The sequence below is a fragment of the Tursiops truncatus genome, chromosome 15, assembly GCF_011762595.2.
Source record: "Tursiops truncatus isolate mTurTru1 chromosome 15, mTurTru1.mat.Y, whole genome shotgun sequence".
NCBI classification, from domain to species: domain Eukaryota; kingdom Metazoa; phylum Chordata; class Mammalia; order Artiodactyla; family Delphinidae; genus Tursiops; species Tursiops truncatus.
Genome location: NC_047048.1, coordinates 22,164,895 through 22,184,644, shown reverse-complemented (window position 1 = coordinate 22,184,644; position 19,750 = coordinate 22,164,895). Strand labels below are relative to the sequence as shown.

The 19,750-nt window shown below is 42.3% G+C and overlaps 1 protein-coding gene across 3 annotated transcripts in view; it reads right to left on the bottom strand.

Annotated features, from left to right (window-relative positions):
- The window catches only part of LOC117308104 (acyl-coenzyme A synthetase ACSM1, mitochondrial), a 41,422-nt gene that overhangs the window by 4,980 nt on the left and 16,692 nt on the right, over positions 1–19,750 (bottom strand). For all 3 annotated transcript variants that reach the window (XM_073792248.1, XM_033839887.2, XM_033839888.2), the window contains 7 exons: positions 17,944–18,151; positions 16,255–16,395; positions 15,322–15,481; positions 13,308–13,387; positions 10,923–11,046; positions 8,609–8,689; positions 7,970–8,071 (listed from right to left, as the gene is read on the bottom strand). In XM_073792248.1, the coding sequence (XP_073648349.1) occupies positions 7,970–8,071; positions 8,609–8,689; positions 10,923–11,046; positions 13,308–13,387; positions 15,322–15,481; positions 16,255–16,395; positions 17,944–18,151 (896 nt within the window). The remainder of the gene's footprint in view (positions 1–7,969; positions 8,072–8,608; positions 8,690–10,922; positions 11,047–13,307; positions 13,388–15,321; positions 15,482–16,254; positions 16,396–17,943; positions 18,152–19,750) is intronic.

Below are 19,750 nucleotides of genomic sequence, written 5' to 3'. Positions count from 1 at the left end.
CTCTAGAGTGCAGGCTCAGTAGTTGTGGGACACAGGCTTAGCTGCTCCACGGCATGAGGGATCTTCCTGTACCAGGGATTGAACCCGTGTCCCCTGCATTGGCAGGCGGACTCTCAACCACTGTGCTACCAGGGATGTTCCCAGAACAAGTTTTAGAAATAACAACTCACTTTTGTGTGCCACTCCAGTAAAATAAAATTACCCCTAGAGCATAACTCTATTTTATTCCCTGTTATAAGCTCTGCATTTACAGTGGCTGGACAGATGGGAGATGTCAATAAATGTTTGCTGAATGAATTTTCTTCCCAAAATATTACCTTACTTGAGCCTCACAGAAAGCCTATGAAGTTGGTATTCATTAAACTTTTAAGATAATTGTATATTTGCATGCAGTTATAAGAAATAATACAGAGAGATCTCATGTACCCTTTACCTAGTTTCTCCCAATGGTAACATCTTGAGAAAATATAGTTCTATATCATAACCAGGATATTGACATTGATACCATCCACCAATCTTATTCAGGTTTCCCCAGTTTTTTACTTGTACTCATGTGTGTGTGAGAGTGTGTCTAGTTCTATGCCATTTTATCACATGTGTAGGTCCATGTATCTACCACCACAGTCAAGGTACAGAATAGTCCCATCATCACCAGGATCTCTCACGTTGCTTTTATAACCACATCCACCTCTCTCCTCTCCCTTCTTCCACCCCCCTTCCCATACCTAACCCCTTGGCAATGACTAACCTATTCTGCATTTTTATAACTTTGTCATTTTAATAATGTAACATAAATGGAATTATATAGTATATAACCTTTGGGACTGGCTCTTTTTTAAAACTCAGTATCATTCTCTGGGGATCCATCCACATTGCTGTGTTCATCAATAGTTTGGTCATATTTATTGCTGAACAGTATCTCACGTTACGGATGAGACACAGTTTTACCATTCACCCACTGAAGGGCGTCTGGGTAGTTTCATTTTTAACTATTATGCATAAAGCTGCTGTGAACCTTACAGATTTGTGTGAGGCTGGCATTTTTTAGCCCATTTTACAGAAGAGGAAACTGATGTTCAAGGAGGCACAATAACTCACTCAAACTCACTCAGCTGGGCAGAGGGAGGGTTGGCATTTGAATTTACAGCCTCTGTATGTGACCACTAAGCACTGTGTTGGGATTTATCTTCTTCTGGAACATGGAATAATTTTATGAGGTTTCAGAAAAAAAATCTTTAAACATTAAATTGCATCCTTTTACAGTTCCATCCAATGGGTCTGATTATATTGAGATTCTCGGACATATTTTTAAAAGCTCTGGAACTACCAAGAGTAAGATAAGTTTCCATTTCAGAGCTTTTTTTGCCTTTAATTTTTAATTTTTATACAGTTTTAAAGGTAACTTTCCATTTAGAGTTATTACACCATTTCAGAACTTTTAGTGAAAATAGAAGTTAGCTAGAATTTAAAAAAATGTTTTGTGTGTATTATAGTTATGGTTATAATTGCCTCCTGTTTCTGGGAAGAGATACTGTTTTCCACTTGAGATACCAGATCAAATTCTGTTTTAAACAAATGCTTTAAAGTAATTTGATTTAAAGGGAAAAATAATGTAAGTAATAATATACATGGTGCATGGATGTGGCAGAAAATAGTTGACGTGGACTTGAATGACTGAAATTTAGGAGACACCACATCAGAGGGTACAGAAAAAGTCCCACCCCCAATTCATGTACCATTTGAACTGCTGTCCATCTCAGTGTACTCTGATACAGTTGACCTGACACATCCCTGTGGACACGTCTTCCCTGAAGGAAATGATATTTCTTGATGTCAATCATCTGAGGTAGGGTCAGAGATTGGAACCTTGCAGATGGGACTCCCACACCCAAGGAAGGAATTTCTTTGTCTCTCTGGGCCTGAACTTCTTGGAAGTAGATCTCAGAGCCATTGAAGAGCTCCTGAATGGTAGGAGAATAGTATCACATCTACCACACAGAGAGGGTCAGAGTCTACAGAGGCACCAAATTGAGTTCTTCACCTTGACTACTTTTAAAAAGTGCTACTGGTGGGTGATGTCAAGAAAACATGGCAAATGAGGAAGACTTAAGGTCTCATTTCCCCCAAAAACCACAAAAAAGGTACAAGAAGTTGAATTGACTATGTACGACGTCTGGGAAAGAGTCAAAGGCTTAAAACAACCTTATAAATACCCAATCAAGAAAAAGCCATCTTAAAAATGGTACAGGGCTTCCCTGGTGGCGCAGTGGTTGAGAGTCCGCCTGCCGATGCAGGGGACACGGGTTCGTGCCCTGGTCCGGGAAGATCCCACATGCCGCGGAGCGGCTGGGCCCGTGAGCCATGGCCGCTGAGCCTGCGCGTCCGGAGCCTGTGCTCCGCAACGGGAGAGGCCACAACAGTGAGAGGCCCGCGTACTGCAAAAAAAAAAAAAAAAAAAAAAAGGTACAAAGTTTTGTGACATTTTATTCACCCTTGCTCCAGCCTTTCTCCTGCATGGCAGTTTTGGTCTTGAGCAGATGGCAGCCCAGTTCCCAGTTCCCCTGCTCCAACCAGAGAGAGCAGAGAAGATCTCATTTGCAAATTATTGTACACACCTGTTTTAACCTGTCTCAGGATAATTGGAGGACTGGTGCAAGGCACGCAGTTCATGTAACTCAGAATATAAGTGGGAAAAGCAATAGGCACTGTTCATAGGAGCTACCTGGAAGACTACAAAACTGAAAGATGCCTGAGGTAAGAAATTATGGGTGGAGATATACAATAGATCATCAAGGTCTGGAGGAGAAGCTGGGGTGAGAGTCTTTCAAGAAATTAGGATATTCAAGACAGCTGTGCACATGGTGGTATCTGGAAAACCATGCGCATACCTGAGCAAGACGTGTGCTCACAGGAGTCCTAAGAAGACCTTAAGGTTTCACCTCAGACTGATCTCTAGGCTCAGAGCAAGCTGAGCTAAGTGGTGAAGGAGTACCCCAGCACAGACCTAACTTGTACATTGGTTGTTCTCTCCTTTTTGTTGTTATTGGTATTTTTGTTTGTTTGACCTCTTGACACTCAAGAAAATCTCTGTCAAAACATTAGCTGAACATGAGCTAAATGATCAGACACTTCAGTGTGATCACACATGGCCAATAATTGTCGTTGCAAGAAGAGTTTGGAAACGTCTCAAAACAAACATACTGTTATAGGCTTCAACGGTCAACAAAACAAAACAAGAACAACAACAAAACCCCAGACACCCCAACCCCCAGGGAAGCAGGAGAATCTGATTTCCAGAGTTACCACATTGTAATAGTGAGAGGCCCAATATTCAACTAAAAATTACAAGACATACCATGAAACAGAAATCATGCCTCAGGACTTCCCTGGTGGTCCAGTAGTAAAGAATCCACCTTCAAATGCAGCAGAAACGGGTTCGATCCTTGGTCGGGGAACTAAGATCCCACATGCCGTGGGGCAACTAAGCCCACGCACCACAACTACTGAGCACGTTTGCCTCAACTAGGCAGCCCGCATGCTGCAAACTACAGAGCCCACACACTCTGGAGCCTGTGCGCCACAACTAGAGAGAGAAAATCCACATGCCACAACTAGAGAGAAGCTCACATGCTGCAACAAAAGATCCCGCATGCCATAACAATGATCCTGTGTATCGCAACTAAGACCCGACACAGCCAAAAGTAAAAAATAAATAAATATGTTTTAAAAATCATGCCTCATTCAAAGGAATGAAATTGACAGAAACCATCCCTGAGGAAGCCCAGACATAAGACTTACTAGACAAACAGTTTAAATCAAGTTTGTTAAATGCGGTCACAGAGGTAAAGGAAGAAATGGACAAAGCACTACAAGAAGTCAGAAAAGTGACATGTGGACAAAATGAGAATATCAACAACGAGATGGAAATTATGGAAAGGCACCAAACAGACGTTCTAGAAAAGGGCAATAACTAAAACAAAAAATTCACTGAACTGTTTGGCAGTAGTTTAAAACAGGAATAAGAAAGAATCAGAGAGTTGAAGACAGAACAATAGAAGTTATTGGGTCTGAGGAGCAAACAGGAAAAAAACTGAAGAAAAGCAAACAGAGCCTAATGGACTTGCATGACACCATCGAGCAGACAAACATGTGCATTATGAGAGAAGGAAATGAGACAGAGAAAGGGACAGGAATAGTATTTGAAGATATAGGGGCAAAATCTTCTCAAATGTAATGAAACACATGAATTTACAAATACAAGAAGTTCAAAGAAATCCAATAAGATAATCCCAAGAGACCCACACCAGGATACATAAAAATCACAATATTGCAAGCCAAATAGAATCTTGAAAACAGCAAGAGAAGTGACTCATCACATACAAGGATCCTCAGTAAGATTATCAGCTGATTCTCACAGGAAACCTTGAAGGCCAGAAGTGGTGGGATTACATATTTAAAGTGTTGAAAGAAAAAAACCTATCTGTCAAGACTTCTCTATCCTGCCTTCAAAACGCTCCTTAAAAATGGGAGAAATTAAGATATTTTCAGATAAAAGCTGAGGGAGTTCATTACCACTAGACATGCCCTAGCAGATATGGTAAAGGGATTCCTACAGGTTAAAACGAAAAGACTCTAGACATGTGTCAAATCCATATAAAGATATCTTCGGAAAAGTTAAGTGTGTGGGCAAAAAAGCTTAGCTAACATCATTCTCACTGGTAAAAGACTGAAAGATTTTCTCTTAAGATCAGGAACAAGACAGGAGGGCCTGATCTCACCATTTCTACTCAACAAAGTATTGGAAGTTTACCCAGATCAATTAGGCAAGAAAAAGAAATGAGGCACCAAAATGAAACAGAATTAAAACTAGATCTGTTCACAGATAACATGATCTTACATGTACAAAACCCTAAAAAACTTTCTCTCACACACACAAATTGTTAGAGCTAATAAAGGAATTCAGCAAAGTTATAGGAAAGAAAATCAATGCACAAAACTTAAGGTGCAGTTCTATACTTTAACAATTAACAATCCAAAAAGAAAATTAAGAAAACATCAATAAGAATACAATACTAAGGATAAATTTAGTATAGAAGGTGAAAGACTTGTACACTGAAGATTAAAAATCACTGCTGAAAAAGAGAAAGAAGACATAAATAAATGGAAAAGCATCCCATATTCATTGATTTGAGACAATATTAAGGTGACAATGCTGCCCAACATTATCTACAGATTCAATGCAATCCCTATAAAAATTTCAATGGTGTTTTTTCAGACATAGAAAAACCCATCCTAAAATTCACATAAAATCTCAAGGGATCCCAAAATGCAAACACAACCTTTAGAAAGGAGAAAAAAGTTGGAGGACTTAAACTCCTGATTTCAGAAACTTACTTCAAAGCTATAGCAAACAAAACAATGTGATACGTTCATAAAAAGAGACATACAGACCACTTGAAGAGCATAGAGAACCCAAAAAGTAACCCTCACATATACTGTCAATTAATTTTAGGCAAGGGTGCCAAGACTATTCAGTGGGAAAGACAGTCTTTTTAACAAATGGTGCTTGGAACCTTGGATGTCCACATGCGAAAGAATGAAGTTACCTTATATCATACACAAAAATTAATTCAAAATGGATCAAAAACTTAAATGTAAGAGCTGAGCTTATAAAACTCTTGGAAGAAAACACAGAGGAAAATCTTGCCTTGGATTTCACAATGATTTATTGAATATGATATCAAAAGCACAGGAAATAGAAGACAAATATTGAATACATAAAATGTTCACCAAATTTAAAAACTTTGTATGTCATAGGATACTATCAAGAAAGTGAAAAGACAACCCACTGAATGGGAGAAAATATTTGCAAAGCATATAATCTGCATATCTGATACGGTATTAATATCCAGCCTACATAAAGAACTCTTACAACTTAGAAACAACAACAACAGAAAAATGAACAACCCAATTAAAAATGGGCAAAGAACTTGAATAGACAATTCTCCGAAGATATACAAATGGCCAATACGAACATGAAAAGATGCTAGTCATTAGAGAAATGTCAATCAAAACCACAATGAGTTACCACTTCAAACCCATTAGAATGGCCATTATTAAAAATAAACTGAAAATAGCAAGTGAGTGTAAGGATATGAGGAAATGAAAAGCCTTGTGCATGTGGAAAACATGCATGGCAATTCCTCAAAAAGTTAAACAGAATTACCATATGATCTAGCAATTCCATTTCTGGGTATATAACCAAAAGAAGGGAAAGCAGGGACCCAAACAGTTACTTGCACAATCAGTGTTCATAGCAGCATTATTCACAAAGGCCAAAAGGTGGAAACAACCCAAATGTCCATCAAAACTTGGTATATACATACAATGGAATATTATTCAGTCTCAAAAGATGACAGTTTGCTAAAACATGGATGAACCTTGAAAACATGGTGCTAAGTGAAATAAGCCAGACACAAAAGGGCAAATGTTGTATGATTCCACTTATATGAGGTAACTAAAATAGGCAAGTTCTTAAAGACAAAAAGTACCATTAGAGGTTACCAGCTGCGGGGAGATGGGGACTAGGCAGCTGTTGTTTAATGGGAACAGAATTGCTTCTTGGGATGGAGGAAATTGTCTGCAGATGCATGGTGGTGACGGTTGTGCAATATTGTAAATTTTACTCAGTGCTACTGAACGGTATGCTCAGGAATGGTGAAAAGGGTAAATTTTATATCATATATATATATAAACCTACAATAGAGTATAAGGAAACCTGCTGTAACTCTTCATCAGACAAACCCTAATTAGCAAGGTTTAGGTCATGCCTCAATAAAAAGAAAATAAAAGAACAGAATATAAGCCAACAAATCTCAATGGAAGAGTGACATGTCTCATTGCCATGAGAACGTGTGAAATGAGAGAAATCAGTGTGGCCATATGGCAAGACATCTTTGCTAAATAAAATATGTTATGTACAATTTTTTTAAGTCATGGCTTTGGACCATGCCAGTTCAATTTAACCAGAATCTCTGTGGTTGGATCCAAGTATTTAAAAAAACAGAATCCCTCAAATGATTCTAACGTGCAGGCAGTATTAAGAACTGCTGATCTAGATACCTGTTACTCTGTGTTCATTTTCCCTTTTATCCAACCTTTACACTGTGCTACTGAGAATTAAGGCTAAGGCTTGCATGATTGCTTCTGGACAATAGTACCACAGAGGGACAGGGCCCCACCCACCCACCCAAGGCCACAGTGTGAGCACAACAGTGACACCAGTGGCTGTGACTTTGTAGAAAGGAGATGGAGTCTGAGATCAATTTCAGGGTCTGTCTACCCTTCTACAGTCCATCTTGGAAGCTGAGGTTTTCCTCTTAGTGGGCACTGCTAGCTAGGGTTTGTCTGATGAAGAGTTACAGCAGGTTTCCTTATACTCTATTGTAGGTTTCTGTAGTCCCTGGATTTCTCATTTAGAGTTTGGGGTCCAAAACACACCACTTTGAATCCTAGGCCTGCCATTTATTTGACATGGGAAAGACACGTTAAGCTTCCAATCTGCAGTTTCTTCCTCTTTAAAGTGGGGATAATAGCACCCCTGGAGGCTCAGCGAGTATAATAGATTTGTTTGCACCCTGTTGGTAAGTGCGGTGGTATGATGTGAACCCAGTCAAAGCCAGCATTCTTAACCACAAGACATCAGTGGACCCCAAGTCTGGTGGTTCTGAAGCCAGGCTGTTTTCTACCCCAACAGTCAGCCCATAAGTGCCAGATGGGTTATGACAGAAAGGGATGTGGGAACACACTATGAGCTTTGAGATTAATTAGAACAGGTTTCATTGACTTGGAGTGAATAAAGGAAGAAGGAAGAAGTCTCAAGATGCAGAGTTGAGTCCAGTCCCTTGGCACCTACACAGCTCCCTGCAAGGATTCTTGGGCCGTGTGGGGGCAGATGGGGTGTCCTTACCTCATAGCACACGAAGACGCCTATGGGCCTGGTGGGCTTGATCCTGATGCCAATGTTTCCTTCAGTGTTGGGCGGCAGGATGTTGCCCTTGTCATCAATGATCTGGAGCAAGAGACCTGTGAATCCCACCCTGCAGGGATCCCCAACACTCCTGCCCCACCCAAACACTGCCTGGCTCATTCATGTGACACAGTGGGGGTAGTTGGGGGAGGGGGTTGTGGTAGAGGAGCCCTGTCAGAAAATAGAATAAAACTGTCAAAAGTCTTTGAAATCAGCAAATGGTGGAACCCAAGCCACGGGTCTATGTGTTTCATGCATATATAGACATCACAAATGTGTCTTCAAGCGAGAAACAGGGATCAGGAAAAACTAAAGGCACCCGCAGTGGAGAGAGCTGCCTGTGCTACTGCAAGTACTCTTTCCCAGGCTCGATGCATGAGGCCTCTGGCGTCCTGGCAAGCTGCGCTCACACCCAGGACATTGCAGTTCTCAACTGAAAACTCCCCAGGAAACTGGAGGAAAAGTAGGCGGAGAAGAGGAAGGGCAAGCGGGAGGCATGACTGGTTCTGTCACCTCGTGTCACACAATGGTCCAACCCCAGCCGAGCACTAATGTCTGCCAATGTCTTTACCACCAGACCTGAACGTCGTAGGGGGGGATGGCCTTCCCCATGGAACCTGGCTTGATCTTCATCCCCCGGAGAGTGCCACAACTTATTCCCTGTTCACAAAAGAAGAGAACTGGGGTTGGCCAAGACTCCAGGCTGATCACAAAAACACAGCATCCTTGCTTACAGATGTCATTTGATGCTGTGCAAAGAGCCCTCGTGGAGAAGCTAGACGCCATCGACCCCACTCTAGTCAGCAGACATTCACTGCACCTGACATGGGCTGGGCCTGAGCCCGGTGCTGGGGCTACAGAGTCCAGTGGGAGAGGCCATGAAGAAACAGAGGAGTGAGCCCGGCTGTGGGCATGTAACGTAGGGTGTGGAGTGTCCACTGTATGCCAGGCATGTGTCCCTTTGCTGGGCAGGGCCATGAGTATATTTCACAACCATTTACTTGTAGCTGCCTCAACTGCTTCTCAGAGCTGTGCTGAGATTATTCAGATTGTTCACGTTGTTCCCCTACCCCCATGTCTTCCTGATGAACCTTATTCCTTCTTAATGGTTCTCTAAATTATCACTTTCCTAAAGTTAAGCGCTTTACACACAGAGAGACCAAGGTTTGAATCCTGAGTCCAACACTCACTAGCTATGTACCAAGTAATCCCCCTTGATCTCCTCCTCTGTCAAATGGGGGTAATTATAACATTATCGCTTAGAGTGCTTGTGAGTGTGTGCCAGGCACACACCAAGTATTCAGTAAACAACTACTACTAGCTATCTTTCAGGCCCTAATAAAAGGAAGTTGGGAGATTCTCTTTCTGTGGTATTTTTCCCCACACTTGTATTCCTGCTTGTCTGTTTTCCTCAGTAGATAATGAGCATTCAGAGAATAGAGATTGTCCCATCTATGTCTGCACCCCCAGCCTCTAAACACAATACCTACCTAAAAACAACAGTGACAACCATAGCTGCAATAGGGGTTAGACACTGTGGACAGAGCTTTGTATACTTTCTTTCTTTTACCTTATCATAACCTGGCAAGACTGGCATTATATTTCCATTTTGGAGATGGGGAAGCTAGACTCTGCAAGATTCAGTGATATGCCTACAGTCTCGAAGCCTATAACTGGCAAGGCTGAGATCGGAACTGGGGTCTGAGCTCCTGAGAGAGGAAGTACTTTCCCCTCTGCAATGTCACTGCTTACACTACAGGCACGTGGAAAATGTCACAGAAATGAGTGGACAGGTGTGAAAACGTTTGGAGAAATAAAGCACCATCCGGGTATCGGGGAGTATTCTGTTGTTATGAATAGTTGATGCAAAGGGACTAGTGTCATGGGTGTAGCATGTAGTTCTAACCTCACCCTCCCTGTCTGAATGCAAACTGAACCAGCAAGGACAGTCCTAGAGTCTTAACATTTCTCAATCCTGGAAGCAGACCCAGTAACTGATCATTTATTTGCAAAGTAATGTCAGAAAAGTATGTCAGTTGGAACTATAACGGCTATTTTGCTACAGGCCCTGAGAAGACAATCATACCTCTGTCAGCTAAAGGGATGATAGGGAAGTAGGGGAAAGTGGCTCTTGTCCAGCATCGGAAATGCATTGAAAATGTGTTAGAAGTGAGATACCTGCCCACACTATCATGGATAAAGTCCTTGAGCTTCAAGACATGCATTATTCTTTGAATGCCCTGCCCACCTGACTGGTCAGTGATCCTCTTTGGGATCACACTGTGTGTGTGTGTGTGTGTGTGTGTGTCTGTGTGTGTGTGTGTCTGTGTGTGTCTGTGTGTGTGTGTCTGTGCGTGTGTGTGTGTGTGTGTGTGTGTGTGTGTGTGGCATGTATATAGAAGATCTCTCCTCCTGCTAGTTTCTCACCATCAAAGCTGTGTGCTCTCCTCATAAACACCCAGAAATGAACTAGTGAACTTCCGGGGCTAGCTCCGGCCTGCTCCTGTGGTTGCTGCCTAGGAAGGGACGGTGAAGTGGACAGGACTTGCAGTGGTGGCTTCCATGTCTCTGGAGAGTGCCTTCTATGCCAGTGCCCCTCCTGGGCTCCCTTAATTATAACTAATTATCACAGGTACAGTGGCACCATGTCCTTAGACCCCTTTCTAAGTTTTTGTCCAATAGCTTTCAGCACATGGGTCTTTTGACAAGTTGACGAGCTGCAACTGTCTTTTCTGCAAATTTATTTGGGACAAATAAGCCTAGAGCTCTGGAGCCTCCCACTGGCTTTGAGCAATGCTGTGTGCTCTGCACACACTCATAGCAGGATTCAGCTCATCTGCTGGGCTCAGTGGACGAGCACATCCTGACTGGCCCAGAGGGACCCTTCACCTACCGTTTCTGACTGTCCGTAGGCCTGGTAGAGCAGAACGCCTGTCTGTCTTCTCCACAGTTCTTGCTCCTCGGGCAGCAGGGCCTCCCCACCGGTACAGCAGTGCTCCAGGGTGGGGAACCTGAGACTGAGGGGAAGGCAAGGTGTCAACAGAGCCTCTGCAGACTGGGCTTGGGCGCTCTGCCCCAGGCCCAGGGAGAGCTCAGAGCATTGTCATCTGGATCATTCATCCTTCTGCTTCTTCGCTTTCTTACTTGCCTTCTGGGCATTTTCCTGGTGGTCAAGTCCAAGTGGAAGTCATTTCCTGTTGGTACCTGTTAACTCATCTGGCAGGGGTAGGTGGTGGTGGTGGTGAGGCTAATGGGTTAAATCAGGGAGATCAGGATTGAATATGGATGTTGATGTAACAAGAGGGAGAAGTGTGCTTGGAACACATTCTAAGCATTCTATGTGGCTAAGAGGGATATTTTTATAAACCATAAGGGCTGAGGGATAAGACCCCAAGGATATGCTAGGATGGTAATAGAACTGTACCGCCTTCTGGGAAGAGTGGGCTTATGTGAACTGAAGGCCTTTTGTGTTTCTGGCTGGAGAACGCAAATTTGGGGTTAGAAATGAATTGCTCGGGACATCAAGGAAGACCGGGGTTCATGTAAGTGAAGAGAAGGAGGATCACAGGTAACTTCCCTGAGAGTAGGAATTTGGGAGAGAACAGAAAAGTCTGCTGTGAATATTTGCAGTAGTTTGCTAGGTACGTTGTGCGATGTAAATCCTCTCATCTATTTTCCCCATGAAGATTTCCATAAATAATACAAAAACCATCACAAAATAATGATGGATTCCCTGAAGGAAATGGGTAGAAGTGATTGGGGTCTTAGTACCACTTTGCCCGGGGCTGAGCTGAGCCAGCTTGTAGGGCTGAGGGAGGTGGCAGAATCCCTTGTCACCCTCTGCTCATATATACAGAGCCTGTAGTGACGGACAGCAGGGCTGGCTTCATGGAGGGTATGTTCCTCATTCTTCTTGAGCTTTATCCAAAGTACATAAAATGGGCAGAGTCTCCAATAGAGGCAATATTCATGCCCTGGTTGAATTTGTATGGGGTTTGTTCACCATCTCAAGAACGTGGCAACAAGTAGCTGTAATATGAGCTTTGAAATATAGTTGGAAACATAATTCTGTCAGATTGAGGGTTCATGAATAAAATCAAGCTGTATTTCAGTTATCTTCATAAATTGAACTCCTTGATATTTTAAGTCTTTTATGTCTAAAACATGTTAGCTCTGATTCTGAGGTAGTCATTTCAATTTCAGAGTCGCTAAAAGATACATAAACAATCATAAGGTTCAAAGAGCAGATTTCAGGTGAGCTAAAAATTAATCCACAAACACGGGGAAATGCAAAAATAAAATGACAGTGTGATACTACATACCCATCAGATTGGCAAAAATTAAAACTTGGACAAAAACAAATATTGTCAGAGATGTGGAACAATGGGAATGCTCCTACCCTGCTACCTTGGTTAGGATGAGCATACCTTGGTTCAAAACTTTGGAAAATAAGGTAGTAGGGTGCAATGTCAGTGTGACCTAGCAATTCCTCTCCCAGAGAAGATCTACAGCAACGTGTGTTTACGTGTTTATGTACATGTTCAAAAATTCAATGCAGCATTAATCATCAATAGTCCCAAACTGAAAACTACCCAAATGCCCAATAATAGAACTGAGTTAAAATGTGCTACTTTCATAAAATGTAATGTTATACAGCAATGAAAATTAACTCCAGCATTATTTAACAACACGGACACTTCTTAGAAACATAATGTTGAAAAAAGAAGTCAGATATTATGGAATAATGTATGATTGCATGAAGTTCAAAAGCAAGTAAAGTAGAATAATTTGTCTAGGGATATTTCCTGTGTAAACTATGAGGGAAAATGAGGAAATGAACCATAAAAGCCAAGACAGTGGATTCCTTCAGTGGAGATGGAGAGGCATGAGGAGGTCTCTAGGGACACTGGCCATGTCCTATTTTTGGGCCTTCGGTGAGCACTTACATAGCTGTTTTATTTTCAACAATTCATTAATCTGTAAATGTATATATTATATAGTTTTCTGTATGTTTACTTGACAACAAAAATGTTTATAAAAGTAAAAACCCACAATGATGCAAGGCTCACTCAGTGTTTCGTTTGGTTCTCTGAATACTGTTTAAAGAACCAATTAGATTAGCTGCTAAATATCACCACCACCATTTACCCCCCACCACACACACACACACAGTATCCTCAAAGAACCATAGCTAAAATCAGTCAGACCACAGTGCATCAGATTACTTAAAATCCTACCCGAAGAGTCCTGTTACCAACCGCAGCCACATCTACCATACCTGGTGGAATCCTGCTGCAGAATCATTCGAAATACAGAGGGCGCAGCAAAGCATTGGGTAATAGGGTATTTGAATAATGTCTAGAAAGTTAGGAGAGAAAAAATTTTATTTTTGCAATTAAGATTTAAAACATAGATTTGTTATTAGCATTTTAATTCTGACCTCTCCTCTAGGAGAGCCCATTTATTCATCTGTTAATTCTTTCAGTATACCTAAATCGAGCATGAATTCCGTACATGGCATGTGTCAGGTACTATTGGAGCAACACAAGAAAGTCTAAGTTGAGGGGATGGGTAGGGAGGGAATGAAGGGAAAGTTTTGTTTTGTGTATTTGAATGGTAAATTTTTAATTTAACATTTTTCATTTTAGTCACTATCTCCCATCTTCAATAGGAGAGACTGAAACCAAGTAAGTTAAAAAGTTTATTTTTAAAAATTCACGAAAGTAATAATTGTAAAGTAAATTAAACAACTGAACTTTCAAATGCAGGGTTTGGGGTAAATTTGTAGACTCAGTTCTTTGAAATAATTCAAGCTTAAAATACACTGAGACTGTGGGGACATCCCTTGTAGGGGAAGAAGAATTAGACCTGGTGGGGGAAGGAGAGAGGTGGATTCATTGTGGTTTGTGCAGTTCTATGCCTCAGAGACTGGCAGGATGCAGGCAGAAAATAATGACGGAGAGGCAGATGTTGACATAGGGGCAGGGAATGAGAAGTGGGAGGTACAGTTTCAGGTGCTGGAGGGATGAGCAGATGAACTTAACCAACCAGCAGAAAAACAGGCGGAAACTAGCCTGGAGGGAGGACTGGACAGTTTTGAGAGCCACCCGAGTGGACGTACCTGCTGGAGAAATGGAAGTACAGGAAGCTGCTTAGAGGGGAGGGAAAGTTGAGGGCAGAGCCTTGGATGACTACGGTGTTCAGGGGTGAGCTGGGGGAACAGGCGGTAGCTGTAGCAAGTGGAGAATGTTCTGTGGAGCAATCTGACCTTAAGGGAGGAGAGACGGGGCTGGTCCGAGGTGTACCAGGGTGAAGGGCAGGTGTTCTTAGGATGAGGAACTTTGAATATGTTTATGGACTGAAGGAGTAGAGTCAATGAAAAATGACAGATTGCAAATACAGGAGAAAAGGTTTAATGAATTAAAGATTAATAGAGAGGGGCTCCAAACACAAGGGCAGGGAAAAGAACAGGATCGGCAGCAGGTGTCGGGAGGGAGTTGGACGTTGAGAGGTGAAGGGGCAGGTCTGCCTCTGAGACAGAAAGCAGGGGAGTGAGCGGAGACACAAAGACAATTTTTAAGTGAAGAGAAATATGCTGAAGGTGTTCACGCAGGTGACCTCAGTTATTATCATGGTGTATGCATAACAGCAACTGCTACCACTTACTGAGTGTTCTCTCTGGGCTAGTCTCAGGGCTAAGCACTTTACACACCTTTCCTATGTCGTCTCATTAATATTCCCAACAATTTTGTGGAAATAGTAACCATTAAGACTCTCATTTTACAGATAAGGAAACTGAAGCTCAGAGTGGTAAGCAAACCACTAATAAATGTCAATCATGGGATACGAAACTAGATCTGTCATATTCCAAGGCCTTTGTTTCTAAATATGTCATTAAATTGAGTAGCCACACAAATACAACATTCACACACCAGCTACCTGGCCCTGGTAGAGCCAGGATCCAGGATCCAGGAGACCTGAGCTTGTTCTGTTTGCTTTCATTTCTCAAAACGTATATTCTAGTTCCCAGGTCCACAAAGTCTGATCCATAGGTCTAGGGAAAGGTTTGGAATATGTGTTTTCTTCAAAGTTACCTCTTGATGTAATTCTGATACGATGATTGATTCAGTGCTTCACACTTTGAGAAACGCAGAGCCAGGGTTATATTATGCTAAGAGTTATACTAAGAGGCTTCTTTGCTAATCAAGTATTTTCTCAGTTGGATCCAGTTTTTGAACTCGAAATGAGTTTTTTCCGGGAGTTTGTTGATATCGAAAGGTTCGTCTTCTTACCTGTACAATGACCTTGGGGTCAAACTGGGGCAGATGATGGACAAAGACTGTAGACCCCGCTGTCCATGGTTCAAGCAGGGACCCCAGGAAAGCCAGAACCCAGCCTGTGTCTGACAGGCACCAGAGGACATCAGACGTCTTCAGCTGCAGTAATTTCCTGCTAACTCCAAAATACAGTTAGCCTCAGATACTATTCTGACTACTATACTATCCTTCCCTTCTCTCCACCCGCATTCCTCCAGGATTTTGCTACTCAGTTGTTATCATTAGCACAGATACCAACTATCTACAAAAAGCCTTCTCTGTCCCCCTGGTCTGGTTAATAAGGTACAAAGTATATAGAACGTGGTCTGGTTTGAATATTACTAGTTGGGGGATGGAGAGAAGGGAGAAGAGTTTGGTTTAAAATTGATTAAATGGTTAATCCAGTTTCAGCCTCTATGTTTGTTCCAGGTTAGGGCAGTGGCTTGGTGTGGCTTAGTTCCAGGTATTATTTTTCCCTAACAGTTCATGACTGGGAAACTCTATGCCGGATTTGTCCACAATCAAGGAGAGGAGAGGACCTGTCACGGAAGGTCACATTGCTGGAGCATTTTATCTTTCCCCACCAAACCCTGGAACTACTGACAGGGACACAGGGGCTTGTCATTTGTGTGGTTTGCAGAATGCCTGCTGTTTCCACCCACATCTCCTCCATGCCTCCTGTGAAGGTGCTCAGGCAGGACCCAAATGTGCCTCCTTTGTCATTCAGATGCCTCTGTCAGCCTATACTTCTCACACCCTTAGGGGTCTGAACCAAAGAGAGCAGAAAGCATACAGCACGGGGTCAATTCCACCAAGAGTTCCTTTCCCAGCACATACACATACACATATACAAACACACTTCACCCCAGATCTGTGGCCCAGCTTCTAAGCTGGTGCCCTCTCTCCTACCATGAAGGGAAGAAGGATCGCAAAGCAAGTCCATGGCTGTGCTTTGCCATCTTGGGGAAGCCTGTGGTCCCACTGGTGAAGAAGATGGCCATTGGGTCCAGGGTCTTTGACTTAATACAGGTGTGAACTGGGGATTCTGATCTGCAAAGGGATTCAATACAAAAGGACAGAAGTCATGTTTCCTGTTTTTCCATCCTCTGGGGAAGCAAAAGAAGCAATATGAGTCTTGGAGTCAGAAAACTGGGGTTTGCAACTCCCAGTATTAGGCACCAAACAAAGTTTATGGGTGACTTGGATAGGTGGACTGACATTTCTTCATTTTAAAAAGTGGGGAAAATATGATGGATTATTTTTACTTTAATAAACATTGAAATAGTATTTCCAATGATTCCACACAATGCTCTAAATGATCTACAAATAAGAACTCATTCAATCTTCAGAGCAACCCTAAGAGGCAAGTACTGCTTTTATGCCCATTTTGTAGATGAGGGAACTGAGGCTCAGAGAGGTTAGGTAACTTACCTGAAGACATATAGCCAGCAAGTTGCAGAGCCAGGATTCAAACTCAGACAGTGCGATCCATATACTATGCTTTTAGTCACACTGCTAACCTTGTATTTTACACAGACTAGCTTCACGGGAATTTAACCTCATAAACTTGGTGTTGAAGGGTGGGAAAGAGAAAGCTAGGGAGAACGACAGTGTAAGGAATGTATACATGTACATCTGCCCTAGCATGAGCTAGAGGTGGAAGGTAGAATTCGTAGCTCCCTCCGTCGGCCTCGGTTCTTGGGGAGCTTCTCCTTGGCCGAGAGTCTCTTTCTTGGGCCTATTACAATTGTAAATGCAAGCTTCCTACAGTACTCAGTCAGAGAGGCTGCAAGCAATCCCAGTGCTGCAGGGAGCCCTGGCTCTTGTGGAGAAATGATACCATACTGAGTCTGGGAAATTTAGGCGAGTTTTAATGAGTATTCTTTGTTTAAGCTATTTTAATCTATTTCTCTGACTTTAGAATCTAGCATAAGATGTGATTTCACTGTAATATTTGCCCTTGGGGGTTGAAGTAAAGAGCTTTAAAAACTGTGGAATTACTTCAAGAAAACAAATCCAGCATGGTTTGTGTGTGACATGAAAAATGCCTGAAGACTTGCAGAATCAGAGTTTTGGAGGTGGAGGGGTCTTTCTTACCTTTAGCACTTCCCTAACTTTTCCTTCAAGGCGTCCCTATAGACACCCACCCCCTAGGACATGGAAAGTGTTTGCTCCCAAAGCTGCCTGTCATTTTTTCCTCAGTACCATGTTTTACTGTAAAAATTCATCTTAACCTTTTGTTCAACTTCTTTAGTTGCTAATTATTTACATAAAAATAATATTCAGATTCCCCACCTACAAGGAACATGCAACATAATAACCCTCTGACTTTACACATCTCCTTTGCACAGGGGTGATTATATTTTAGTGAGAGAGCCATAGAAGTTCAATTTCCTCATTTAATACATAAAACAATTGCAGCCAAGAGAGGAGAAGGAAGTAGCCCAAGGTTGCACAGCAAATCAGTGACATAGCTGTGAAGAGAAGCTCAGACCTGGTGAGCTTCCTCCCACTGGCTGCTTCTGTACCAGCACTAGGAAGTGAGTGGCTTTCTCCTGCCACTCCTCAGAAAGCACATTCATCAGACCAGAAACTCACCTCATCAGTGATCGGAAGTCCAGCCACCCTTTACGGCTGTGGTCAGACACCAGGAGCTTGGTTTTCAGAGCAGGACACTCAGAAGCCACAGAATCCACCTCTGGGGCAAGGGTATCTGTGGTCACGATGCCCTTGGCTTTAGACACTTGTAGTCGGTAGAGAATGTCCTTGGCCTTCATCTGGGTGGTCCCTGGCATGAAGATGATCCCTAGGGATGAGAAAGAAACTGCCTGTTCTGGTATCTCTTTCACAGCCTCACATCCTTGGCTGTCAGATCTGGTTTATCTGCACAGACATCCCCTAACTTCTTGGCATGCAAAGTATGGTCCACAGCATCAACACCCCCTAAGACACAGAATCTCACCCCCCACCCCAAACTTACTGAATCAGAATCTGCATTTTAACAAGGTCTCCAAGGGATTTCTATGCACATTAAAATTTGAAAAGCCTGCCCTAATAATTTCTACTCTAAATGGATCTAGCCAGTAGACAGGTGAGTCCTTCTCCATACAAATTTACACAGGATCTGGGAAAGATACAAGTAGGACAGTGTCCCTGACTCTGCCTCCCTGCCCCCATTTTTCTCCTCTCACTTCCTTCTCTGTCATCGTGAATCTCTTGTCATCTGTTGTCATCATTCCTTGTGTCATCTTGAATTTCCTCTCTTTCCTTCGTTCGTCATACCCAAAGTTAACTGCAATGTCCTTTGAACTTTTCTACTTTCCCTTCCATCTTCCATCACCAACAATTAGGTCAAGTCTTGTGTGCCCCTATTGCATTCTAATTTCTCCACCAGATGCCCTGTCCTGAATCTTCCTACTACCCACCTTCCATATTATTAGCCTGCTTAGTTCCAGAGAGCACTGACTTTTTCCCCTCCACATTTCTTCTCCCCACTAACACCTGGACCCTGTCTCCAGGAAAACACCACACTCCCCATCCTGACTCTGAGGGCACTGCTCACTCTCCATCTTTCTCTCGCACAACTCTATTCTCTATTTCAAGATGACCATTCTTCGTATAGGCTACTCCTGACTCTAAGCATTTCCATGTGCTATGACCATTCTTGGAATTTCCGTCCTTTGCTTCTACTCCTCTTTAATTCTTCTTATCCCAGAGGTCTCAAGTCATGTCTTGGGTTTCTCATGGACCATCTCTTCACTATACAGATGGCATGACTTCTCTATACTCCCTCAGCCACTGCTGTTAATTCTTGATCTTGACGGATTAATCAACTATTTGTGAGAAAACATGAGACGGAGAATATGTGACCAAGAGCACGACATATTGTTGTATGAGCATGCATTATAGAACAACTGAAGTGATTCGAAAAAGAATCCATGAGTCCCATACTGATTATATAGATTAATGCATAGATAAGCAATTAAAAGGGAAAGGAAAATCTCTATAGAAGAATGCCAACTAATAAATGTAGAGGGAATGATATAAATAGAAAATCCTAATAAAAGACCACCATTAAAATATTCAATTCAGTCAAGAATCATCAGTGGATTCTCAAACCATAAGGTGAAAGACAGTTGGGGAACAGGATATTCACACAGTCCCATAAATATTATACGACAGATTACTTACTAACTACAAAAGGAAAAGGTACCTTTACAAAGGTGGATACTACCTTTCTAAAGTGATAATATCAATGATATTAGGGCAAACCAACTTTATATATCCCCAATGTGAGGCACCAAGGAAGACACAATGTTGCCCTTCTAGTGCCTGGGCTAGAAATGTCTAATCTGAAGATAATCATGAAGAAGGAGTCAGAAATACACATTTTGATGGGCCTTCT